The sequence below is a fragment of the Macrobrachium nipponense genome, chromosome 31 (assembly GCF_015104395.2).
Source record: "Macrobrachium nipponense isolate FS-2020 chromosome 31, ASM1510439v2, whole genome shotgun sequence".
Lineage (NCBI taxonomy): Eukaryota > Metazoa > Arthropoda > Malacostraca > Decapoda > Palaemonidae > Macrobrachium > Macrobrachium nipponense.
Window position 1 is genome coordinate 7660671 of NC_061093.1, and position 25133 is coordinate 7685803.

At 38.1% G+C, this 25133-nt stretch overlaps 1 protein-coding gene and 1 pseudogene across 1 annotated transcript; both read left to right on the forward strand.

Moving 5' to 3' along the window:
- Nucleotides 1-314: 314 nt before the first annotated feature.
- On the forward strand, nucleotides 315-1666 carry LOC135206447 (cuticle protein AMP1A-like; annotated as a pseudogene).
- A 17482-nt stretch (nucleotides 1667-19148) lies between these two features.
- Nucleotides 19149-25116, forward strand: LOC135206591 (cuticle protein AMP1A-like). Its single transcript, XM_064237932.1, has 3 exons — nucleotides 19149-19190; nucleotides 19677-19927; nucleotides 24855-25116. The coding sequence occupies exons 1-3, from the start codon at nucleotides 19182-19184 to the stop codon at nucleotides 25114-25116; spliced, it is 522 nt and encodes a 173-aa protein (XP_064094002.1). The 5' UTR covers nucleotides 19149-19181.
- The last annotated feature ends 17 nt before the right edge of the window (nucleotides 25117-25133 follow it).

The window sequence follows — 25133 nt, forward strand, 5'->3', positions numbered from 1 at the left end:
AAAATCAATATTACTGAAACGAGCAGTATATATATATATATATATATATATATATATATATATATATATATATATATATATATATATATATATGTATGAAAAACTGGAAAATCTTAATTTGAGCAGCGGCATGCGAATATGGCCTGAGGCAAGTCGGCCGCAGATGTTGCAAAAGTAGTTCACCAAGGACGTGGTAAAGTAGTGGATCTCTCTTACTGAAGAAATTTCGATGCAAAAAACTTGCACTAAAAAAAGATTCCATCCAAGGCGCTGAAAGTATGCTTGGTTGTACTTAGTATATATATAGCATGAGATGTTCATGTGGATATCATTCTCCTGTGAAGCGTCACACAATGAAGTTCGTAAGTAGAGTGACAGTGAAACATTAACATCGAAGTCGGTCGAAGTGAAATGAGCTTCTATTGGCTAAATAGACCGAAAGCACTATAAAGCAAACTTGACTTCTTGGAAGCCGCAGCCAAAAAATATCGGGTTGTGTCATTGTGTCTGGGTTTTGAAATGAGCGACTGAAGTGCGAGTTGCTTCGAAATATGTCCCCTCAACGCACTGTAGACCATTTCTTCGATTTACTTTTGAATTCATTCGCTGAAACTGTCCTAATGTGCATTTTTCTTGCCAAAGAGAATCCTTAAATACACGCTACTCAGTTGAAAATCTAAATAGACCAAAGTGCATTATACTAATACAGTTCGAAAGGTTATTTCAGAATGCAGTTACTGTTATTCTTGCTTTGACGAGTATCATTAACTTTTTTGTTTTTGCATTGATCAGTTGTAAAGCTTTCTTGACTGTCATCATATTTGCAGGCGATCCTCTCAGCCTTAGCAGCCGTGGCTTTAGCCGCCCCCCAGTACAACTACGACGCCCCCCGAGGTTCTTTCAGGGGCGGCGACTCCAGCGAGGAGATCGCCATCCTCAAGGACAGCCGCGAGCAGGATGATTCGGGACGATACGTCGTCGACGTCGAAACCGCCAACGGCATCAAGTTCACAGACAGCGGTTCCCCTGGAGCCAACGGGGCTGTTGCCGCTTCTGGAGCCTTCTCGTGAGTTCCTTTTTGGTTGGTAAATCTATTCAGGATATGATAATAACCTCATCTTGCCTTCCTGACTTGTGGGAGGAGAACGAGGTAGAAAAAAAAAAAAATGCGTAACTAATTCCCAAAAGCAGAACTGCTCATGGGGTGTCATTATGACACCAAACTACAGAGACTTTTAGACTCATCGGGACTAGATTTATATTAGGAATTAGGAAGCGAATGACACGTTGGAGTCATTTGATATGGCTCCAACTCTTATACTTCACGTAATTACCCAGATTACCGTTAATATGAGTTTTTGTCCATTTTGAAATTAGGTACACGGCTCCTGACGGCACCCCAGTCCGACTGGAGACAGTACGGTCGCTGACGAGAACGGTTTCCAGCCCCAGTCCGACCTCCTTCCAGTGGCCCCTGCATTCCCCCACCCAATCCCCCAGTTCGTCCTCGACCAGATCGCCTTCGCTGCTAGCCAGGACTCCCGTGAGAGCAGGGGTCCTTCACGATCTTACGGTGCACCCAGATATGACTAGGAGGGTAGCTGTCCTGCAAGATGAATGAGATGAACGATATTCCTTATTTATAGAAATAAATATGTATCCCTAATTTATTTTTTATAGCCAATGTAGCTCTATGAAAATTTATCAGAATTATTTACTCGCTCATTGAAATAACGTCACATATTCATTCACACCTATTTTAACAGGCAGTGGCCGAATTTCAAATTTTCAGTTCGTAAAAGCAAAAAGGTGATTGATTTGCTTTCAATTTAAACTTTGGGAAGACTCGGCCTTCCAGGATGCAAAGCTTGGGTAGACAAAGAGATGACTCGACATATGAAAGGTTATCCAATCTAGAACCGGTTACTCAAGAGTAATGAAATATTGCACCTAATTTTTATTTTTTTATTTATCAAAGACCTCTACAACCGGGGGACATTAAGATAAGAATAAACCATTTTTTTGGTTTTTCGTTTTTGGGTTTACATCAAAATCGATTGTTTTTCATAGCAGAAAATATAAAAAATTACCTACACCTGTTTAGAAGAACAGTGCAAGTCTTAATGTTCCATTCATTATCATCATTATTATTATAATTTTTTACATTATTAGTGATATGTTATGGATAGCTAACAAGTTTTAAGTCCAGAATGTAAAACAAATATAAAAACTAATGAGCGAAAAACAAATTATACGAAGAGTTTTAGCTTCTATTCGCTCATTTTTAGTGTTCCGTAAAAGAAAGCAATTGAGATGGCTATTCATTTGTCTGTCCGTCTGCGCTTTTTCTGTCCGCCTCAGATTTTCAAATCTACCGAGGCTAAAGGGCCACAAATCGTTATGTTTATCACCCACCAAAATTGCAGCCCTCTAACCTCAGCAGTTTTTTATTTTATTTAAGGTAAAGCTTTGCCGTGCATCTGCGTCTGGCGGCACCGCTATATGTGCCAACAACACAAGGCACTACCGGGCAGTGGCTGAAAGTTTCATGAGCCTTGACTTGAATTTCATACAGCATTATACGCCGTACAGAAAACTCGATTGCACCGAAGAGAGTTCAGCGCAGTTATTACTTGTTATTTTTCTGTGATTAACTATCAAAGTTCAAAGCCACGAATTCCATTTAGACTAAACGCTTTCCAGGCGGTCTATGGGTTCCTTTTTTTAAAAAATTTCTATTAGCTGTTCCCTAATAATAATCAAGTTTCATTGGCAATGCCAGTGTCCCATATCCATGTAAACCCAAGAGTGAGGAACGGTTTCCCTAATGCGCTCTCCTTAAGCTGGTTATGAGAAATTCGTAAAAAATTAAAAATCCCCGTAGGGAAAAATGTCACTACTCTTATCAAGACATTTTATTTCTTGCATTCGGATTTTCGGCAACAGAAGTTACGACAAAACGTCAAGTGGATTCTCAAATCAAAGCCTGGCTCCTGGAATGTTATGGCACTCAAGATTTCATCGTTGGACGAGTGGGTTACGTGCTCACCTACCGATTCGGTAGTCGCGAGTTCGATTCTACGCTCTGCCAACGTGAAATCAGAGGAATTTATTCTGGCGCCCTATGTAATCTCAGTTTAACCAGACCACTGAGCTGGTTGAGCTCTCCTATTACTGGCCCGAAGGATCAGGCATTTTTACGTGGCTAGGAACCAATTGGTTACCTAGCAACGGATCTACAACTTATAGTGAGATCCGAACCAAATTATATCGAGAAATGAATCCCTTTCTAATCGCCAGAAATAAATTCCTCTGATACCATGTTGGCAGAGCGGAGAATAGAAACTGGCGACTACCGACTCGGTAGGTGAGCACGTAACCACTCGTACCAACGAGGAAATTTTGAGTGCCATAACATTCCGGGAGCCAGGCTATGATTTGAGAATCCACTTGACGTTTTTCCTTTGTGAAGATTAGTTTCCCTTAAAACTTTAAATTCATAAACATACCACATGGACGGTATAATGGCGACACCGCTGTTTTTCAAAGGTAAACAGACTTTTAGGTCTATGACTAGTCTTACAAAATACCGTTTTCTGCGGCGCTAACGTTGTTGGGACCTCGAAGGAAACGAAAGTCGCGTCACTCTTTCCGCAAATTTTATCAGAAAAAGTTGACTAGCGATACCCACGGTCATGAAGATTTTTACATTTAGACAAATGACGTTTAAAATAAGGCCATTAGTTGCTTAACATGGTTACAAGCGTAATGAGAAAATTCCTGGCGTGACGTTGGCGAAAATCGAAACGTTCTTGAGTCTTTGAGCGTTGGGAGAGGCAATCCTTCTCAAAGACCTTGACCTCCCCTGACCATGATATTGTCAGTTTGTTGAGTTGGAACGAAACATCAGCTAACGCCTATTAAAACTCTGAAGCTTCCTGGTAATGAATCCCTTCAGGATCAGATTACTGATAACATTCTTCTCTTTTCATGAATCGAGTAAGAAGACACTGGATAAAAAAAAAAAAAAAAACGTCTGCTGAAAAAGATTTGAATCTATACAAAAACAGTAGTGAAAATCGCACTTGCTCAACAAAAGAGACAACAGTTCGCCTCTGAAAATGATTCGTTGTGGGTAATAAATAAACTCTGTGTATTAGGAGTTGGAATTAAACGGAGTGACATCACTTGCAAAATCTTTAAGTTAGGAACTAATATAGCCAATGTACATGAACTTTAATTTATTTGTGCATATCTGTTCTAAAGCCTTATTGTTGAAACGATCAATTTCACAGAAAAAACGGTCAATATCAGCGGTTCAAGAGACAACTTTCGTTTATGAATCACATACTCTGTTACAAGCTCTTGTAGATTGAGAGAGAGAGAGAGAGACGAGAGACGAGAGAGAGAGAGAGAGAGAGAGAGATACACACACACACACACACACACATATATATATATATATATATATCTATATATATATATATATATATATATATATAGAGAGAGAGAGAGAGAGAGAGAGAGAGAGAGAGAGAGAGAGAGAGAGAGAGAGAGAGAGAGCGCCTGCTCGGTGAAAGAGACGTCTCAATCAAGTTTCCAAATGGTTCATCACCAGAAACTTACGAAATCAGTTCCCAAGTTAGATCATAAACTCTGTTGGCGACAAGAAGCATTTTCATGATACATCAACTACAGATCAGGTTTGGTGCTTTATTACCAGGATCTCACAGGATGTGGCCAAAGTCGTTTTAAACGACGTTTTGGCGGTCGCTCGGTTGAAGATCTCTCTTAGAAGGCTATAGAGCAAAAAGTTGCTCTCAATTGCATTAGACGTGGAATGGACGCACTGCTACAAGGGAACATTCAGATCAAGGATGACAAAACAGTCATATCTTGTCTGACCGGGTATATACTACATCACAGTGAAGCTCGATTATGGTGTTGAGGCTGAATCCAGCAACTGAATTTGACGGTGGAGATTTCTGTCATGACTCACCAGATGTTTTGTAAAGTTACTTCATGGACACGGCCAGAATGCTCTTGCTGATTATTGATGCTCTCTCACAATAAAAAAGCTTCATTTTTCGTCAGTTTCTATAGCTAAATAGAAACTATACAGTTCGCTAGATCTACAATAGGTTTAATTTTCTCTTTACTTGATTACTTGCAACTGAGTTGCATAATGCAGTTGCAACGGAATGATTCCAGGAGAACCGAGCAATAAAACCCTATTATTCATCACATTCCCTGCATATTTTCATTGTCGTGTTAATCTGGAAGTAATGTGCAATATTGCACTATATTTTCATAAATATCAAGTAACCATATCCCAGACACGGGTGATAAAATAGATAACTGCCTGAAGGCACATTAGTGATATTCCAATTTGTTTTATTCACTTCAATCTTTCATCTTTGTTAGTAATTAAAAGCTATAGCATTCTTTGTTACTTGTCATTCCATATATGTGTGTGTGCACTTTTTAGGTCAGTTTGTCACTACGAAGCTAAAATGCGATAGGTGAACCAGACGAAGACAGTCTTCCGTCCGTAACAGGACTCGAACCCGCGTTCGTCATATCAGAACGAGGTCACGTTATCCACCTGACCACTCATCTGGTAAGATAATTGATGGTAGATTATATATATATATATATATAGTATATTATATGTATGTACGTATAAATATATATACAGACATACATACATACATACAATATATATATATATATATATATATATATACTATATATATATATATATATATATATATATCCAAGTTGAAGAGGTAAAGGCATGTCTTTCACAAGTATCGTTTATTACACCGACGTTTCACATCACATGATGCATCCTCAAGGCTGGAAATCATATATTAAGAATACTAAAATCATCACTCACTCATTAAAAAATCTAAAAAAGCACAACAGATATTTGACATTACAAATACAAATTAAAACGAGAACTTGAAAGGATCACCTACCAAGGTAAGAGTAAAAAGTGACTAAAAAGGCAGAGAAAAATTAACATAAGAAGATGCTGAACAGAACGTGGAGAGTAAACAAAACAGGCACTTACGGTAAAAACAGTTGCGTGGAAAAGGCAGTTATGCTAAAAACAGTTGTGTGGACGACGATTGGGTATTTAGTGTTGGTACATTGGTCTTAATAAGAAGGGACTCCAGCACCATCAACTCTTCGTCTCCTACTTGCTGATCCTAATAATCTTAAAATCATTGATGTCCAAGCGGGCACCACAAATCTGAGAGTGATTCCGAATATTAGATAATTCGGGATTGGACAATCTGCATCCTGTCCTAAAGCTGACACCTTGATGGGAGCAGAAACGGACCTTGAGAAGCCTCCTCGTACATCCAACGTAGGTTCCCTGACTACAATCTGGGACAGGTATATTTTATAAACAATGTTGGATGTCAAGGAAGGGCTCAGTCCTGTCCTTCACTCTGAAAAAGAACGTATACTTAGAGGATTTCGTGGGATCAACTTCAAATTAATTGCTGGCAGTTCATTATGAATTAAATTCATGAATTTCTTTTTAAAGCTTTTATCGTGAAGGAAAGGGAACTTAGCATAAATACATAACTTTGGAGCCGTATATATGGGAATAGGTGGTTTCATTTTAGTGGTTAGGAGCTTATTAAGGACTCTATGGAAATAATGGGATGGAAAACAATTATTGCTGAAGAAATTTGCCAAAAACTCCACTTCTTTATGAAAAGCTGACCAGGTGGAAGTCAGAGAGTATGCCCTGTGGAGGAGGGTAGAGAGAGAATTCAACTTGAAATTTAAATTGCATGAACTATAAAATTGGTGCCCAACCCTGTAAAAGTATTTTTCCTATGAATGCTGGTTTGAAACCCAGCATCTTCCCTAGTGACACGTACATCAAGAAATGATAGAGAGTTGTGAGTTTCTTTCTCTACTGTAAACTTTATATTGGGGTGTTGAGCATTAATGAATTCTCAAAAAGGAGAAGTCGGCGTTTTAAAAATCGTGTTTAAACAAGGCAAAGGTGTCGTCTACATACCTCTTATAAAATAATGGGTGAAAACTAAGGGGGCAATGTCAAATACTGTCTCCTAAGTTCGTTAAATTTAAAATCCACAAATCTTCACTGTATCGCTCAGAATTTTACCATGACACGATTGCAAAATTATTAGACATTGAGATAAATTCAAAAGTATAGAAAGAGTTTACAAAGAAATTCCAGAAGTTAACTACCGAATACAAATCCATTATACAAGGTTCAAACGCTTTAAGTGATCATTTTATTTTTAGCAAATTGTTTAATAATTCCCTGTTTAATTTTTACACAGAAACGTTGGAGACGAGACACAATAGGAAATTACAAGGTTTAGGCATATCCATTCCTGTTTTTAACAATAATATAAATTCTGTTTTTAATTTGTCCAAGCGGGTTTTATCGAAAAGGGAAGAGTTTCTTCTTTCTTTAGGATTGGACTTCTGCCTCCCAAGTTATAAACCCAACTTCCAACAGTTTTTCTTACCATTAGAAATTTTGTTCCAGAAAATATCGAAATTGCCTCTTTGTCATAACGCCGAGTACTTGAGGTCTCAACTATCAGCCTTAGCTCATCAAGCGTATAACAATCTTAAAACCAGATGGGCTCCATTCTTCAGAAAGGAGGATTTACGTATTTTGAAGGAATTGGCCAAAGACGAAAGTTATCAATTATAATGCGACCTGACAAAGGCAAGGGAACTGTAGTTTTGGATAAGCAGGATTATATTCATAAAATGCACTCAATTCTCAATGACACATCAAGATTCCAGAGATTGGGTACGCCCAATTTCACAAAACATTACAAAATAGAAGACAGAATTAATAGGTTCCTCAGAGTACTGAAACGTGACAACATCATAGAGGAAAAACACCTTCCAAAACCTTTTCGTTACAGGCTCTACATACGGGATCATGTACGGCCTTCCTAAGATTCATAAAGAGGGAGTACCACTCAGACCTATACTGTCCTCATTAAACACGCCCAATTATAAAACTTGCTAAGTATCTGGTTCCATTGTTGGAACCGCTCACCAATAATGCTTATAACGTAAAAAAGCGCTGCCGATTTCAAGGAGGATATCCTAATACAGGACTCCGACCTTTTTTATGGTCAGTTTCGACGTAGAGTCCCTGTTCACTAATGTTCCTGTTGAGGAGACGATCGAGATCATACTAAACAAACTTTTTCCATTACCTGATTCCCTTTTAACGGTTTTAATAGACACTTATTTAAGCAAATTTTAGAATTGGCCGTGCGGGACACAGTCTTTATTTTTAATGATTCTTGTTTCAGACAGGTGGAGGGGATGGCAATGGGAAGCCCTTTAGGCCACCTTTAACCTTCGCAATATTTTTCATGAACTCCCTGGAGGAGACAGTATTTGACAATTGCCCCCTTAGTTTTCACCATTATTTTATAAGAGGTATGTAGACGACACCTTTGCCTTGTAAACACGATTTAACGCCGACTCCTTTTTAGAATTCATTAATGCTCAACACCCCAATATAAAGTTTACAGTAGAGAAAGAAACTCACAACTCTCTATCATTTCTTGATGTACGTGTCACTAGGGAAGATGCTGGGTTTCAAACCAGCATTCATAGGAAAAATACTTTTACAGGGTTGGGCACCAATTTTTATAGTTCATCGCAATTTAAATTTCAAGTTGAATTCTCTCTCTACCCTCCTCCACAGGGCATACTCTCTGACTTCCACCTGGTCAGCTTTTCATAAAGAAGTGGAGTTTTTGGCAAATTTCTTCAGCAATAATTGTTTTCCATCCCATTATTTCCATAGAGTCCTTAATAAGCTCCTAACCACTAAAATGAAACCACCTATTCCCATATATACGGCTCCAAAGTTATGTATTTATGCTAAGTTCCCTTTCCTTCACGATAAAAGCTTTAAAAAGAAATTCATGAATTTAATTCTAATGAACTGCCAGCAATTAATTTGAAGTTGATCCCACGAAATCCTCTAAGTATACGTTCTTTTTTCAGAGTGAAGGACAGACTGAGCCTTCCTTGACATCCAAAACATTGTTAATAAATATACCTGTCCCAGATGTAGTCAGGGCAACCTACGTTGGATGTACGAGGAGGCTTCTCAAGGTCCGTTTCTGCTCCCATCAAGGTGTCAGCTTTAGGACAGGATGCAGATTGTCCAATCCCGAATTATCTAATATTCGGAATCACTCTCAGATTTGTGGTGCCCGCTTGGACATCAATGATTTTAAGATTATTGGATCAGCAAGTAGAGACGAAGAGTTGATGGTGCTGGAGTCCCTTCTTATTAAGACCAATGTACCAACACTAAATACCCAATCGTCGTCCACACAACTGTTTTTAGCATAACTGCCTTTTCCACGCAACTGTTTTTACCATAAGTGCCTGTTTGTTTACTCTCCACGTTCTGTTCAGTCATTCTTCTTATGTTAATTTTCTCTGCCTTTTTAGTCACTTTTTAACTCTTACCTTGGTAGGTGATCCTTTCAAGTTCTCGTTTTAATTTGTATTTGTAAATGTCAAATATCTGTTGTGCTTTTTTAGATTTTTTTAATGAGTGAGTGATGATTTTAGTATTCTTAATATATGATTTCCAGCCTTGAGGATGCATCATGTGATGTGAAAACGTCGGTGTAATAAACGATACTTGTGAAAGACATGCCTTTACTCTTCAACCTGGATGTTGGTCGGGTCTGCTACCCTATGATTCTTCTTATATATATATATATATATATTAGGACAAATACCAGTGGTTCTTAACCTGGGGGGCGTCAGCAGCTTCCAGGGGAGGCGCGAGCCCTAACGAAAAGTAAAAAAAAAAAATTCTTTAATTATATTCGTTATTATCTTAACAAGAGTGAGAACTAATATATTCAGGAGTTTATGAAACAAATGCCAAAAGTATCGCCTTTCTAACGTTTACTTTCCTAGAGTCTACTAGTACTCTAGTTAGGCTCGTTGGGCTGACTATGTTATTGGCCTCCCTTCTTAGCCCTCGAAACCCTTTCTCTCTCTTATTTTTTTAAATTTTCCTTTAAATCTGGGAGGGAATTTTACTCCTGACCATGTTTTGTAATTATTGGCCTCCCCTCCTATCTACCCCTCGAAACCCTTTTGCTTTCTTTCTCATTTTTTTATTTTCCTTTAAATCTGGGAGGTAATTTTACTCATAGATGCAAGGGGTGCGTGAAAGAAAGGACCAACTCTATAGGGGTGGGGGCGTGGTCATAAAAAGGTTAAGAACCACTGAGATATACTGTTGAACCGCCATTTCTTTTGTTCTTTCCACTTTTCACTGGTGGGAGGTAGGTTCACGACCGCTTTTCTTCAATTACAATGTATTACAAATACCACAACTAATAATACTACTATTACTTGTACTACTACATCTGATAATAATATATTATTATATATCATTATTATTATCATAATGATTATTCAAGCAAATCAAAGTTTATATCCTTCTCTCTGACAAAGACATACCACCTGGTAATCATTATGATTTCTATGGATTTAAATAATACTTCTAGGATTTAAAATAACTCAAAATGTTGTAAGTAACATTTGTCTCTTTTGCATCTTTTAATTTTGGCTGAAAGGCAGATTTGATATTCACCGTCCGAGGTAAAACTTTCATGACATGTCATGGGATTCTATTGTAGGTCATTATGTGTCCTCTCTTAAAAGATGGAAGGCAAAAGTGAATAGATATGACTCTCAAGTTCACTGCTGCTGTCTTTTTATGTTAGCAGTTCTAAGAACTAATAGCTTTGTTCATTGTGGGACATCACTGAAACAAATATGAGTCAATGAACAAACATTATTGTGCACACAATGGCAATGTAGTCTCAACTGCTTTCTCCTGGATCTTTGGTGACACCCTCGAATTAGGAAAATTAAATTTAGTCTCCTTGAAAACTTAGGAATGTTTAATCTGCGAAGATATAGGTCAATAATCCGTTTTTTCTTCACTTGTAAAATCATGACCAATCCCAACCGAGGTTGATATCTCTTTTCCAAGTCCACTGGAATGCAAGTCATGTCTGGGCATTAGATCAGTCAGAAATGCTTTCCATCCAGACCCAAGTTCAGGGTTACATTACGGAGACTGACACAAATACCGATGGTTTTGAATTCTGTTTCTGGGCGAAGGGAATCAACATATCTCTGAGCAATTAGGTACTGAGTTTTCAGTTAGTTAGTTGTTGCCTGTTTTTCCACATAGGAATATAACTTTGTATTTGCAATTCTCCAAGTTTTCTTTAGAAAAGTATAATTTGTTTTTTATAAAAATGCAAAGTTTAAAGGAAAAAAAAAAAAAAAAAAACTGATTTCTTATGGAATACATCCGAAACCTGATGGTGCATAAACCAATAATGGTGTCCACACCAGAAACGAATGCCGAAAGAAAGAAAAACAAATGCCTTCTATTTAAGAGACTTTAATGAGTGGGACTGATGGCTAAAAGGGTTAATGCAAAAACTATTTGAGATCTGCATAATCGCAATGCTCGGAGCATGGACAAAAATAACCTACATTACAGAGTCATAGCATGCTACTTTCCCCCTTCATATAGCCATTTTTCTCACTTCTTCGAATTGTTAAATGACCAGTCATTTTAATTCAGGAGCCTTACATCTCTTCCTGTTAGAATTCATGATTTCAGCAAGAAAAATGATTAGTGTCGACAACGTTGCCTTAATTTTGATCAGTTCGTTAGTGTTTGTCTGCTTCTTAAAAAGATTTCGCAAAAATTTACAAAAGGGTTTTACGAAAATTCAACCGTTATCAGACCCCGTGACTAGCAACAGCCGAATATATTTTGGGAGAGATAGAAATGTAGCTTTTGGCGTTACAGCCTGGAGTTTCAAAGGTCATATGGGAGTGAGTTCAAGGTGAAAGGCATAATTAGAGGTCAATTTCAAATAGGAATATAATCTTTGGTCATGCATTTTGGAACCATACGAGATCAAGGATAATGCTCAGTCACAGTAAGCGTCTGACTTAATGCTACATGTTTTGAATTATGATAATGACTTGTATTTGGCTTGCATAATCCACAGAAGAGGCAATGGGCAGAGTGAGGTCAAGGTCAAATCTTTTGACCTAGCTTTCGCAAGGAAGTCGATGTGCGGCAAAGGTCAACCTCAAGATTAAACTGAGGTAAGACTTAAGAGAAAAAATGAGTTACGTTCTCGGTATTTGTTTGTGTGACTCGATTACACAAATAGTTTGCGTGGATTTTTTTTCTCGAAAAGTTATGAAATAGCTCGGGATTAGATTTTTTCGGGAGATATAGGATGGTAAATTTTGTGGAGAGGGGACCTTTTACAAGAGAAGTGTTGGGCCTTAACGGAAGTTTACTGTCTCCAATCACTTTCTTAACATATCACTTCTCATTATATATAGATATTTACTTTCCATTTACTGTAGTGTTCTAATGTTCCATTTTCCACCACTTTTAGAGATTCCTAGCGATAATAATAGTCATCGCCACAATCTTGTAAATCTATAACTTACTGGTGATTGATTATGAAGAATTTGCCGAGGTTTGTGTTTAATGGCTACTTCTTTTCGAGCCTGAGAGAATACAGCAAATAAATTGAATAAACTTAGGTGTCCTTATCTTTATCCAGTTCTCATTTGGGAACAAAAGCATGAGACGAAGATTCATTCAAATGATTACTTATGTCCGAGTGATTTTTTCTTAACCATCTAATTACTCAATTTTTATAATTTTCATCATAAGATAAGACCAGTCTAGTTTGGATCTTCAAGGGAAAATTCTGTTGGAAGTTTTTGTTTTTATTTTATATTTTTTGTAATCAAGACAAAGACAGTCTAAATAAAATAGTGTTTTTCTATTACTTAACACTTTTTCATTGAGATTATGTTACTTAAATATTAACAAAGTCTTTTTAAAATTTCTCCCCACTAGGTTAATGATCCCAGCCCAAGGCAATATTACGCTGGGACGTAAAGCTTTTCAAAGCTGACAAAACTTTTGCTTTTAATGTAACCAGAATTGGTCTGATTAAAATGACTTTTAGTGTGGTCGGTAAGAAAGTATTTCCATTAGCTCACTTTTCCTCAGTTTGAACTTACAGGGTAAAGGTTTCGGTCTGCGAGTAATTGGGCCTGTAAGACCACTTTTTCCTGTATGGACCACTTTCGCATGTATATACCATTCTTAGGAAAACAAGTTATATATTCATGGTAAAACCATTAATATTCAGTTGCTTTCCAAAGGCAGTCACCAGTATGATTGCTGGGAATCATATCCTATGGAAAATGCCAAAGGAGTGATAAGTATTCCAAAACTGCAAAACAAAAAATAAATTATGTGGACCATGCCGTAGAAAGGTTTATTTAAAGTTATCCAGTTTCTAAACTATATATATATATATATATATATATATATATATATATATATATATACATATATATATATATATATATATATATATGTATATATATATATATATATATATGTATATATATATATATATATATATATATATATATATATATATATATATATATATATTTGTGTCTGTATTTTTTTAAGAAACTGGATAATGTTGAATATATACATATATATATATACATATATATATATATATATATATATATATATATATATATATATATATATATATATATATATATATATAATATATATTACTGACGGTTAAGGTTTGGAGTACATATTAAAATATTCGGATGATTCAGTTTATTGACGCTGTGACATTAAACCTGGCTCAATACTTAATGCTGGAGAACTTTCGTGGCGAAAAGCTGATAAAATAGAATATTTCAGATACTGATATATTTTAAAAATAAGATTGGAAAGCATTTTCAACTTTTTGATATGACTATCTGCAAGAGAACATCATTCTATATTAATTTCTAATTTAACGAGTTAATCCAGAAGTAATTTCAAAACAATGTTTAGCTTCCATTTCACTGATTAGCAAAATTGAAATGTCTTTTTCGTGTTGTTCCTTCGCTTAGTTTAATTATGTAATATTTATATGTATATATATATATATATATATATATATATATATAGATATATATATATATATATATATATATATATATATATACTATATAGGGAAAGGGAGAGAGAGAGAGAGAGAGAGGAGAGAGAGAGAGAGAGAGTTTGGCAGTTGTCTTTCAATGCTTCTCTTAAAGGGCAATAATCGTTACTTTGAATGAAGGCAAAAGCAACACGATTTGGAAAGGAATCGTTTCATGGTCGCATTCGTAAACACCTGTCATGCCAAGAAATGCAGGCGAACAAAAAGTTGACTCTTGTCTAATAACCAGTAGCCTTGGTGACGAACTTCTCTCGCTATATATACCGACGTTCCCAATTCGAACGGTATCAGTTCATCACCACAACAGCCAGCCATGAAGATCGTAAGCTAACCAGAAAGTCGTTCTTTAACTTTTTGTCTCAGGTTCGAAAGGTTCCAACAAAGTCGCCGGTTAACATCTGAGCAAAAACTATTGCAATTAACGCATTGCCATTAATATCTTCAGTTTACTCAATAGAAATTTCTCAAGTTTTATTTAACAACCCTTTACAATGATTGGGTATACAATGAGAAGCATTACCACCATATATCTAAGAAAATCTCCAAAACACATTTGACGACGGCTGTAAGAAATATGTGCTTGTTGCAGTTATTAGCAGATCTGATTTCGAACCTTAGTTTATTTTCCATTTATTGTAATTTTTGCTGTCAGCTTGATCACCGTTATTAGAGAACCTTTTGTATTAATAATGTATTGCTCTGATTCCTTCGCCTCTGGATTTCAGTTGATCGAACTAGTATTTAGGGCAAATGAACGCCATTTTTATTAAACTCCCACGAGGAAGTTTAAAGAAAAGTACAGTCGATCCTACTTCTGTCTTTCAGATCATCGTCGTAGCCTTTGCGACCGTCGTATTGGGCGCCCCCCAGTACAACTACGACGCCCCCCGCGCTCAGTCCCAGGGAGGAATCTCGGGCGGCGTGAACAAAGTGGTGGCCATCCTCAGAGAACGACAGAGACCGGGATGACTTGGGCAGGTACAGCGTCAAACGTCGAAACGCCAACGGTATTGCCCTGCAAGACTCCGGTTCTCCCGACGGACTAAGGGAGCCGTCGTTGCTTCTGGCTCTTTCTCGTGAGTCTGAGTTTTCCTCCTGATTGGGATCCCTTTGGCTCCGACCTCTGAGGGTTCCTTGGAATTTCGTTGCACATTAAAATTTCGGGGGAATATGAGTACGATGATGGAAATGGCATATTTTGTTAACTTCTTCCCTTTGTTTGTTTTTAAACTTTCAGATACACATCTCCCGAGGGCATTCCCGTTCATGTGAGGTATGTCGCTGACGAGAACGGCTTCCAGCCTCAGTCTGACCTGTTGCCAGTGGCTCCCGAATTCCCCCACCCGATTCCTCAGTTCGTCCTCGACCAGATCGCCTTTGCTGCCCAAGAAGACGCCCGCCAGAGCAAGCAGGTCTCTCCTCCTTAGGATCTTATGGCGCCCCTCCGAGATACAACTGAGCCTCGATACGAAATGTCAACGAAAGACCTTATTGTAGTTTAACTTATTTGAATAAAACTGAAAATAATCTTTAGAACATATTCACTATCCCTTTCTGAACAATAATAGGCTAAGTGCGCAACTTCCACGTGAAAACAAAAGAATAACAATAACTTATACGATACATTTCTCAGAAAATATTCTAGTTATGAAGAGGTGACTTTATTATTGCTGAATGCGCACTTGAATTGTCCCATTTAATACATAGTGCATTAGTTTGTGTTCTTGCTTGGAGCGAGTTTCCTGAGATTGATGGACCTGCTAGTTGAGGAGAATGTAAGACTTATCTTTGAGTTAATTAGTCAAACTGATGAAATGACAGGAATATTTCGACTTCTAGAACAGGAGAGGTTCCACACCGTAGGATAATTATGTTGTGAAGCGTTTGTCGGAAGCCCAACTTTACTGGAGAGTATGATGGCCAGGTCCCAGAGTACAAACAGTCTGTGTTAACTAGAGGTCTGCGATCTAGTGAAAAATAAATTTTAATGTAATTACCAGTCTTTGCTTCTCTGTTTTTGTAGCTATAATAAATGAAGATAGCTCATTATTCCTAGACTTGATAAATATTGATTTCGTGTATTGAGTCGGTGGGGATTTGTGAATATTGGTCTTATGACTTTTGTGTTCAGTTCTTTTATTTTGGTTTACTCCGTTTGGTTGGTTTGTCTGGACTGTTCGTTATCTGTGTTCAGAAAAACAGGCGAAAATTCTTCTACTTTCCACTCAGAATCTGAATATTGATATTGATTTTAGTAAAGTTTTTAGCGCTTCAAAAGTACAAATTATTTTTCTTGCAGATTTTTTCAGTATTGGCAGACATTCCCACTCACTGACAATAGAGTGAAGTTCCATGTTACTTAAAGCACAGTAAACGTTTGAAAATATTCTCAAATAATTTTTTCACAATTTTTACATGAAGTAATTAAATGTGTAGAGAGGACACTCATATCCCTATAGCACACTACGAACATAAAAAACGTGCATAGGAGAGATAGAAATATAGATATAACTTGCTGCTTGGTAAACTGCTTTTAAAGATAATTCAACTGCGGAATCCATAAAATACAGGTAGCTCTAGGAACTAATTCAGCTCTAGGACAAGGCCAAATTAGAATATTCATCAGAGGCAGTTATAGCAACAGAATTCATAAGGTATAATACTTCCCTATTTCAGAATTCTCTCATGCATCTGATACGTCTCTGATGTGGATCTTTATCTTTACCGTTGCTAATTATCACTGATATGAGGGTTAGCTACAGCTGTCAATGAAGGTACTGATTGGCACTGAAAGTACTTCCCCTAAACATCCATAGCCCCTAAATGATTACAAAGAAATTTGACAACTACTTTCTAGTTTATGAGATTTCCGTAATCTGTGGCATTCGTTGGATCGTAAGAGTTATAAAACTAATATGGACGACGACAAAATAATTAAGGTTACAGTTTATAAAACTGCATATGTCTTATCTACACCTTTTAGACAACTGTTCTCTTATGAGTGCATAGTTTCTGAATGTCATCCCTATTGAAGCGATGGAATCAAAGGTGTCTCCTTCACATACTGACTTCGCCGATAACTATTTTAGGTCTTCTTAAAAAAAAAAGAAAAACGTTGCATTTACCTCTTTTCTAGTTCCTCTTTTCACGACTGACTTTTTCCATACTTCATTTCATGGACCTCTTTAATAATCTGGGCTTTGCCTGTTCCTCTTCTCTTGTCTTCAATGACTTCATTCACTCTTCCACTTCAAGCTTTCTTTCTTTTAGATAACTACCGACTCTCATCACCGCCTTCCTCTATCTATTTTAAATACTGACTACATTGATCCATCACGCATAGCTCCTGTTTTAGAATCCGTCAAAGCTCCTCTGCTCGATTTTCTTTCTCTTTAGAGAGGCTGTCCAGTCTGCTCCCTTTCTATATATTCGATTTCGGCCAAGATGCCCCTGAGGAGAGGTAAGGATTCCTTCGCCTGTTTTGCACATTGTAATACCTTCCAGATCACTTTTCACTTGTTTTCTTTCAAGAAGTAATTAGTTCTCAGATTGGTCCGATGTCTCTATTCTTGCCCACAGGAAATCTTTGGAATTTTCTCCTTGAATACGTTTACTAGAATTCCTATTATCCTCCTCCATCCTTTTATTATAACCACGGTCGCTCTAAGAGTTGGTCCTTCTCTTCACGACCCCCTTACATCTATGAGTAAAATTCCAGCCCAGATTTAAAGGAAAATAATAGAGAGAGAGAGAGAGAGAGAGAGAGAGAGAGAGAGAGAGAGAGGGTTTCGCAGGATAGGAAGGGAGGTCAATAATTACAAAACATGGTAAGCCTAACGAGTCTAACTAAAGTATAAGACTATAGGAAACTAACGTTATTAGGCTGTACTTCTGCATTTTTTCACAAACTGCTGAATCTTGGTGCCTCACTCTCGCTAAGAGAACAACGAATGTAATAAGATAATGTTCTTTTTTTTTTTCCTTGGGGCTCGCACCTCCCCTGGAATTTGCTAATGCCCTCCCCCAAGAGGGGGCGCGTCCCCCATTTTAAGAACCGTTCTCAAGACACTGGGCAGCACGTTTTCGGCAGTTGGCTCCCTATTATAATCTCCTTTCTCGCCCCATTAGTTTTGACTACGTAAGGTCACTTGAATGACCCTTATACCATCCATAAAACCGAATTTTTAATAATATATTGTATATATTGGTTTCTTCCCCAGAAGTTAGGTATTGCGATTATCCAGAGGTTATGACTTTTACGTAACTCTGAGAAATGAAGCAGTACTGGCAATAGCCTCGTTTGCCATCCTGTTAGTTTCTAAATTTTTTTTTTTTTTTTTTTTTGTTTTTTTTTTTTTTTTTTTTTTTTTGCTTAAAAAAAAAAGTGGTCTTATATGCATGACGTGTAATCAGCACTTCGAGTACATATTCCGATCGCGGAGTGAGTGCACAGCGGCTGATTTGGAGGTTCATAATAGCAAAAATCATAAGGTTCTACAGACTCAGCAGAACATTTACCAAATTACCTAGCCGAACCTCTACCCAGTGACCCCTACAGTCATCTAAATTGCACCTGCAGCTCTTCATTGTGCACTGAACCCAAACTGAAAAGCAAAATTCTGTTCAAAGGTCGGCGACGGAAAAGAATCTCCTAATGAGATCCGACCTTCGATGAAAGTTCGCCTCGAATAACTGTTTGCTGTTGCTGGTATTCAGGGGTCAGTTTTTGCGAAAGTGCCGTAATTGCCCGCTATCACTGACATTTGGAAAGATTTTACATCTAGTATGTATAGATAGACTGGTGACTTATGATTCCTTCCGTAAACGTCTGCCAAAGAAGGAAACATGGATACCATGATGACACCATTGAAGGCAGGAGCTATAAATGGCTGTCAGGTGACGAAATCAGATCAACAAAAACCTGACAAACAATGAAGCCGGCAACTCTATGAAACGCATCTCTCTCTGCCGCTATATAAACTGTCATCTCTGGCAGCTTCCAGGACACCACTTCTCCATTAGCAGCTCACCATGAAGATCGTAAGCGAACAGAGATATTTTCGTAGATCTTAAACTTTCAGGAAAATTTCATTTGTGAGGGCTACAGTTTTGCAGATGATCTCATTTGGCAGTAGTGAATTCATCTTTTAATTGGTAATATAAACGTAAAGAAAATATCCTATTTTTTCTTTAGATTAAAGGAAATATACAACAGCAGATAAGAGGGAGGGAACAATTATTATATCACTATTTCGTGAATAAGCACAGTTGCATAGAAAATAAATCTTCCAAAAAAATATTCCCATAGATAGAATATTTACACTTTCTTGTTGTTATTATAAAGATAGAAAGTTTAATAAATGAAATTGATTTTTTACAAACGCAATTGGTTGCCATATAACAAAGGTGAACATGAGTTGGATGAATTAAGTTCCCAAATTCAACAGAAAGTAGTCTTCAATTTCTCTTTAACTCTTATAATTCATAAATCGACCAGATTGTGTATCTCATGATTACCCTCGTCAGGTTATCATTGCTGCCTTGGCAACCATCGTCTTGGGCGCCCCCCAGTACAGCTACGACGCCCCCCGCGCTCAGTCCCAAGGAGGAATCTCGGGCGGCGTGAACAAAGTGGTGGCCATCCTCAGAGACGACAGAGACCGGGATGACTTGGGCAGGTACAGCGTCAACGTCGAAACCGCCAACGGTATTGCCCTGCAAGACTCCGGTTCTCCCGACGGACCTAAGGGAGCCGTCGTTGCTTCTGGCTCTTTCTCGTGAGTCTGAGTTTCTCCTGACTGGGATCCCTTTGGCTCCGACCTCTGGGGGTTCCTTGGAATTTCGTTGCATATTGAAGTTTTGGGGAATATGGGTACGATGGTGGAAATGGCATATTTTGTTAACTTCTTCCCTTTGTCTGTTTTTAAAATTTCAGATACACATCTCCCGAGGGCATTCCCGTTCATGTGAGGTATTTTTCGTCGCTGACGAGAACGGCTTCCAGCCTCAGTCTGACCTGTTGCCAGTGGCTCCGAATTCCCCCCACCCGATTCCTCAGTTCGTCCTTGACCAGATCGCCTTTGCTGCCCAAGAAGACGCCCGCCAGAGCAAGCAGGTCTCCTCTCCTTCAGGATCTTATGGCGCCCCTCCGAGATACAACTGAGCCTCGATACGAAATGTCAACGACGGATCTTATTGTAGTTTAACTTATTTTTGAATAAAACTGAAAATAATCTTAGAAAATATTCACTATCCCTTTCTGAACAATAATAGGCTAAGTGCGCAACTTCCACGTGAAAACAAAAGAATAACAATAACTTATACGATACATTTCTCAGAAAATATTCTAGTTATGAAGAGGTGACTTTATTATTGCTGAATGCGCACTTGAATTGTCCCATTTAATACAATAGTGCATTAGTTTCTGTTGTTGCTTGGAGCGAGAGTTTACTGAGATTGATGGACCTGCTAGTTGAGGAGAATGAAAGACTTATCTTTGAGTTAATTAGTCAAACTAATGAAATGACAGGAATATTTCGACTTCTAGAACAGAGAGGTTCCACACCTATAGGATAATTATGTTGTGAAGCGTTTGTCGGAAACCCAATTTTACTGGAGAAATATGATGGCCAGGTCCCAGAGTAAACAGTCTGTGTTAACTAGAGATTTACGATCTAGTGAAAAATTAATTTTAATGTAATGACCAGTCTTTGCTTGCTGTTTTGTAGCTATAATAAATGAAGAGACTCATTATTCCTAGACTTGGTAAATATTGATTTCGTGTATTGAGTCGGTGGGGATTTGTGAATATTGGTCTTATGACTCTTGTGTTTCAGTTCTTTTATTTTGGCTTACTCCGTTTGGTTGGTTGTCTGGACTGTTCGTTATCTGTGTTTAAAAAAACAGGCGAAAATTCTTCGACTTTCCACTTAGAATCTGAATATATATTTGATTTTAGTAAAGTTTTTAGCGCTTTAAAAGTACAAAATATTTTTCTTGCATATTTTTTCAGTATTGGCAGGTATTCCCACTCACTGACAATAGAGTGAAGTTTCCATGTTTCTTAAAGGACAGTAAACGTTGAAAATATTATTAAATAATTTTTTCATATTTTTTTACATGAAGTAATTAAATGTGTAGAGAGGACACTCATATCCCTATAGCACACTACGAACATAAAAAACGTGCATAGGAGAGATAGAAATATAGATATAACTTGCTGCTTGGTAAACTGCTTTTAAAGATAATTCAACTGCGGAATCCATAAAATACAGGTAGCTCTAGGAACTAATTCAGCCCTGGGACAAGACCAAATTAGAATATTCATCAGAGACAGTTATAGCAACAGAATTCGCAAGCTATAATACTTTCCTATTTCAGCATTCTCTCATGCATCTGATACGCCTCTGATGGGGATCGTTACCGTTGCTAATTATCACTGATATGAGGGTTAGCTACAGCTGTCAATGAAGGTACTGATTGGCACTGAAAGTACTTCCCCTAAACATCCATAGCCCCTAAATGATTACAAAGAAATTTGACAACTACTTTCTAGTTTATGAGATTTCCGTAATCTGTGGCATTCGTTGGATCGTAAGAGTTATAAAACTAATATGGACGACGACAAAACAAAATTATGGTTACAGTGTATAAAACTACATATGTCTTATCTACACCTTTTAGACAACTGTTCTCTTATGAGTGCATAGTTTCTGAATGTCATCCCTCTTGAAGCGATGGAATTAAAGGTGTCTCCTCTACATACTGAATTTGCTGAATAACTATTTTAGGTCTTCTTAAAAAAAAAAATAAAAAAAAAAAATAAATAAATAAAACGTTGCATTTACCACTTTTTCAGTTCCTCTTTTCACGACTGACTTTTTCCCATACTTCATTTCTTGGACCTCTTTAATAATCTGGGCTTTGTCTGTTCCTCTTCACTTTGCTCGTTTCAATGACTTCATTCACTCTTCCACTTCCAGCTTTCTTTTAGATAACTACCGACTCTCATCACCGCCTTCCTCTATCTTATTTTAAAATATGACTACATTGATCCATCACGCATAGCTCCTGTTTAGAATCCGTTCAAAGCTCCTCTGCTCGATTTTCGTTCTCTTTAGGAGAGGCTGTCCAGTCTGCTCCCTTTCTATATATTCGATTTCGGCCAAGACGCCCCTGAGGAGAGGTAAGGATTCCTTCGCCTGTTTTGCACACTTGTAATACCTTCCAGATCACTTCTCACTTGTTTTCTTTCAAGAAGTAATTAGTTCTCAGATTGGTCCGATGTCTCTTTTCTCGCCCACTGGAAATCTTTGGAATTTTCTCCTTGATACGTTTACTAGAATTCCTTTTATCCTCCTCCAGCCTTTTATTATAACCACGGCAGCTTTAAGTCTTGGTCCTTCTCTCCCCACGACCCCTTTGCATCTATGAGTAAAATTTCAGCCCAGATTTAAAGGAAAATAAGAGAGGAAGAAGGAGAGAGAGATGGAGAAAAGAGAAGAGAGAGAAGAGAGGAGAGAGAGAGAGAGAGAGAAGAGAGAGAGAGAGGGTTTCGCAGGATAGGAAGGGAGGTCAATAATTACAAAACATGGAAAGCCTAACGAGTCTAACCACAAACTGCTGAATCTTGGTGCCTCACTCTCGCTAAGAGAAATAACGAATGTAATAAGAAGAATTTTCATTTTTTTCCTTAGGGCTCGCACCTACCCCTCCCCAATGCTAATTTGCTAAGCCCTCCCTCCCCCTGAAGAGGGGGCGCGTCCCCCATTTTAAGAACCACTGCTCTAGACAATGGGCGGTAAGTTTTTTAAACCCTTCCTTTTTCCTCATTATTTTGGACTAAGTACAAGGTCACTTGAATAACCCTTATTCCATCAATAAAATCGAATTTTGATAGTTTGTTTCTTCCTCAGAAAGTTAGGTATTGCGATTATCCAGAGGTTTATGACTTTTATAATAATGCTGAGAAATGAAGCAGTGCAGGCAATAGCCTTGTTTGGCATCATGTTAGTTTCTAACTTTTTTTTTTCTCTTTTTTTTTTTTTTTTGCTCAATGATCTTATGCGCATGATGTGAGTTATCAGCACTTCGAATGTATATTCACGTTCTCGGAGCAAGTGCACAGCAGCTGATTTGGAGGTTTATAATAGAAAAATCATAAGGTTCTACAGACTCAGCAGAACATTTACCAAATTACCTAGCCGAACCTCTACCCAGTGACCCCTACAGTCATCTAAATTGCACCTGCAGCTCTTCATTGTGCACTGAACCCAAACTGAAAAGCAAAATTCTGTTCAAAGGTCGGCGACGGAAAAGAATCTCCTAATGAGATCCGACCTTCGATGAAAGTTCGCCTCGAATAACTGTTTGCTGTTGCTGGTATTCAGGGGTCAGTTTTTGCGAAAGTGCCGTAATTGCCCGCTATCACTGACATTTGGAAAGATTTGACATCTAGTATGTCTTAGATAGATAGATAGACAGACGAGCAGACAGATAGGTAGAGAGATAGATATATAGATTAACAGATAAAAAGATAGACTGGTGACTTATAATTCCTTCCGTGAACGTCTGCAAAAGAAGGGCAAAAGAAGGAAACATGGATACCATGATGACACATTGAAGGCAGGAGCTATAAATGGCTGTCAGGTGACGAAATCAGATCAACAAAAACCTGACAAACAATGAAGCCGGCAACTCCATGACGCATCTCTCTCTCCCGCTATATAAACTGTCATCTCTGCAGTTCCAGACACCACTTCTCCATTAGCAGCTCACCATGAAGATCGTAAGCGAACAGAGATATTTTCGTAGATCTTAAACTTTCAGGAAAATTTCATTTGTGAGGGCTACAGTTTTGCAAAAGATCTCATTTTGCAGTAGTGATTCATCTTTTAATTGGTATATAAAACATAAAGTTAATATCCTATTTTTTCTTTAGATAAAAGGAAATATACAACAGCAGATAAGAGGGAGGGAACAATTGTTATATCACTATTCCGTGAATAAGCAAAGTTGCATAGAAAATAAATCGTTCAAAAAAATATTCCTATAGATAGAATATTTACACTTTCTGGTTGTTATTATAAAGATGAAGCTTAATAAATGAAATTGATTTTTTACAAACGCAATTGGTTGCCATATAACAAAGGTGAACATGAGTTGGATGAATTAAGTTCCCAAATTCAACAGAAAGTTGTCTTCATTTTCTCTTTAACTCTTATAATCCATAAATTGACCAAATTGTGTATCTCATGATTACCCTCGTCAGGTTATCATTGCTGCTTTGGCAACCATCGTCTTGGGGGGGGGGGGGGGGGGGGCGTCCCCCAGTACAGCTACGACGCCCCCCGCGCTCAGTCCCAAGGAGGAATCTCGGGCGGCGTGAACAAAGTGGTGGCCATCCTCAGAGACGACAGAGACTGGGATGACTTTGGGCGAGTACAGCGTCAACGTCGAAACCGCCAACGTATTGCCCTGGCAAGACTCCGGTTTCTTCTCCCGACGGACCTAAGGGAGCCGTCTCGTTGCTTCTGGCTCTTTCTCGTGAGTCTGAGTTTCTCCTGACAGGGATCCCTTTGGCTCCGACCTCTGGGGGTTCCTTGGAATTTCGTTGCATATTGAAATTTTTGGGGAATATGGGTACGATGATGGAAATGGCCTTTTTTGTTAACTTCATCCCTTTGTTTGTTTTTAAACTTTCAGATACACATCTCCCGAGGGCATTCCCGTTCATGTGAGGTATGTCGCTGACGAGAACGGCTTCCAGCCTCAGTCTGACCTGTTGCCAGTGGCTCCCGAATTCCCCCACCCGATTCCTCAGTTCGTCCTCGACCAGATCGCCTTTGCTGCCCAAGAAGACGCCCGCCAGAGCAAGCAGGTCTCCCTCTCCTTCAGGATCTTATGGCGCCCCTCCGAGATACAACTGAGCCTCGATACGAAATGTCAACGAAAGACCTTATTGTAGTTTAACTTATTTTGAAT

Excerpts from the sequence above, each read along its gene's own strand:
- LOC135206591 (XM_064237932.1), top strand. Across the intron at positions 19,928-24,854 it reads GTTGCTTCTGGCTCTTTCTC|ATACACATCTCCCGAGGGCA; the intron begins GTGAGTCTGAGT and ends TTAAACTTTCAG.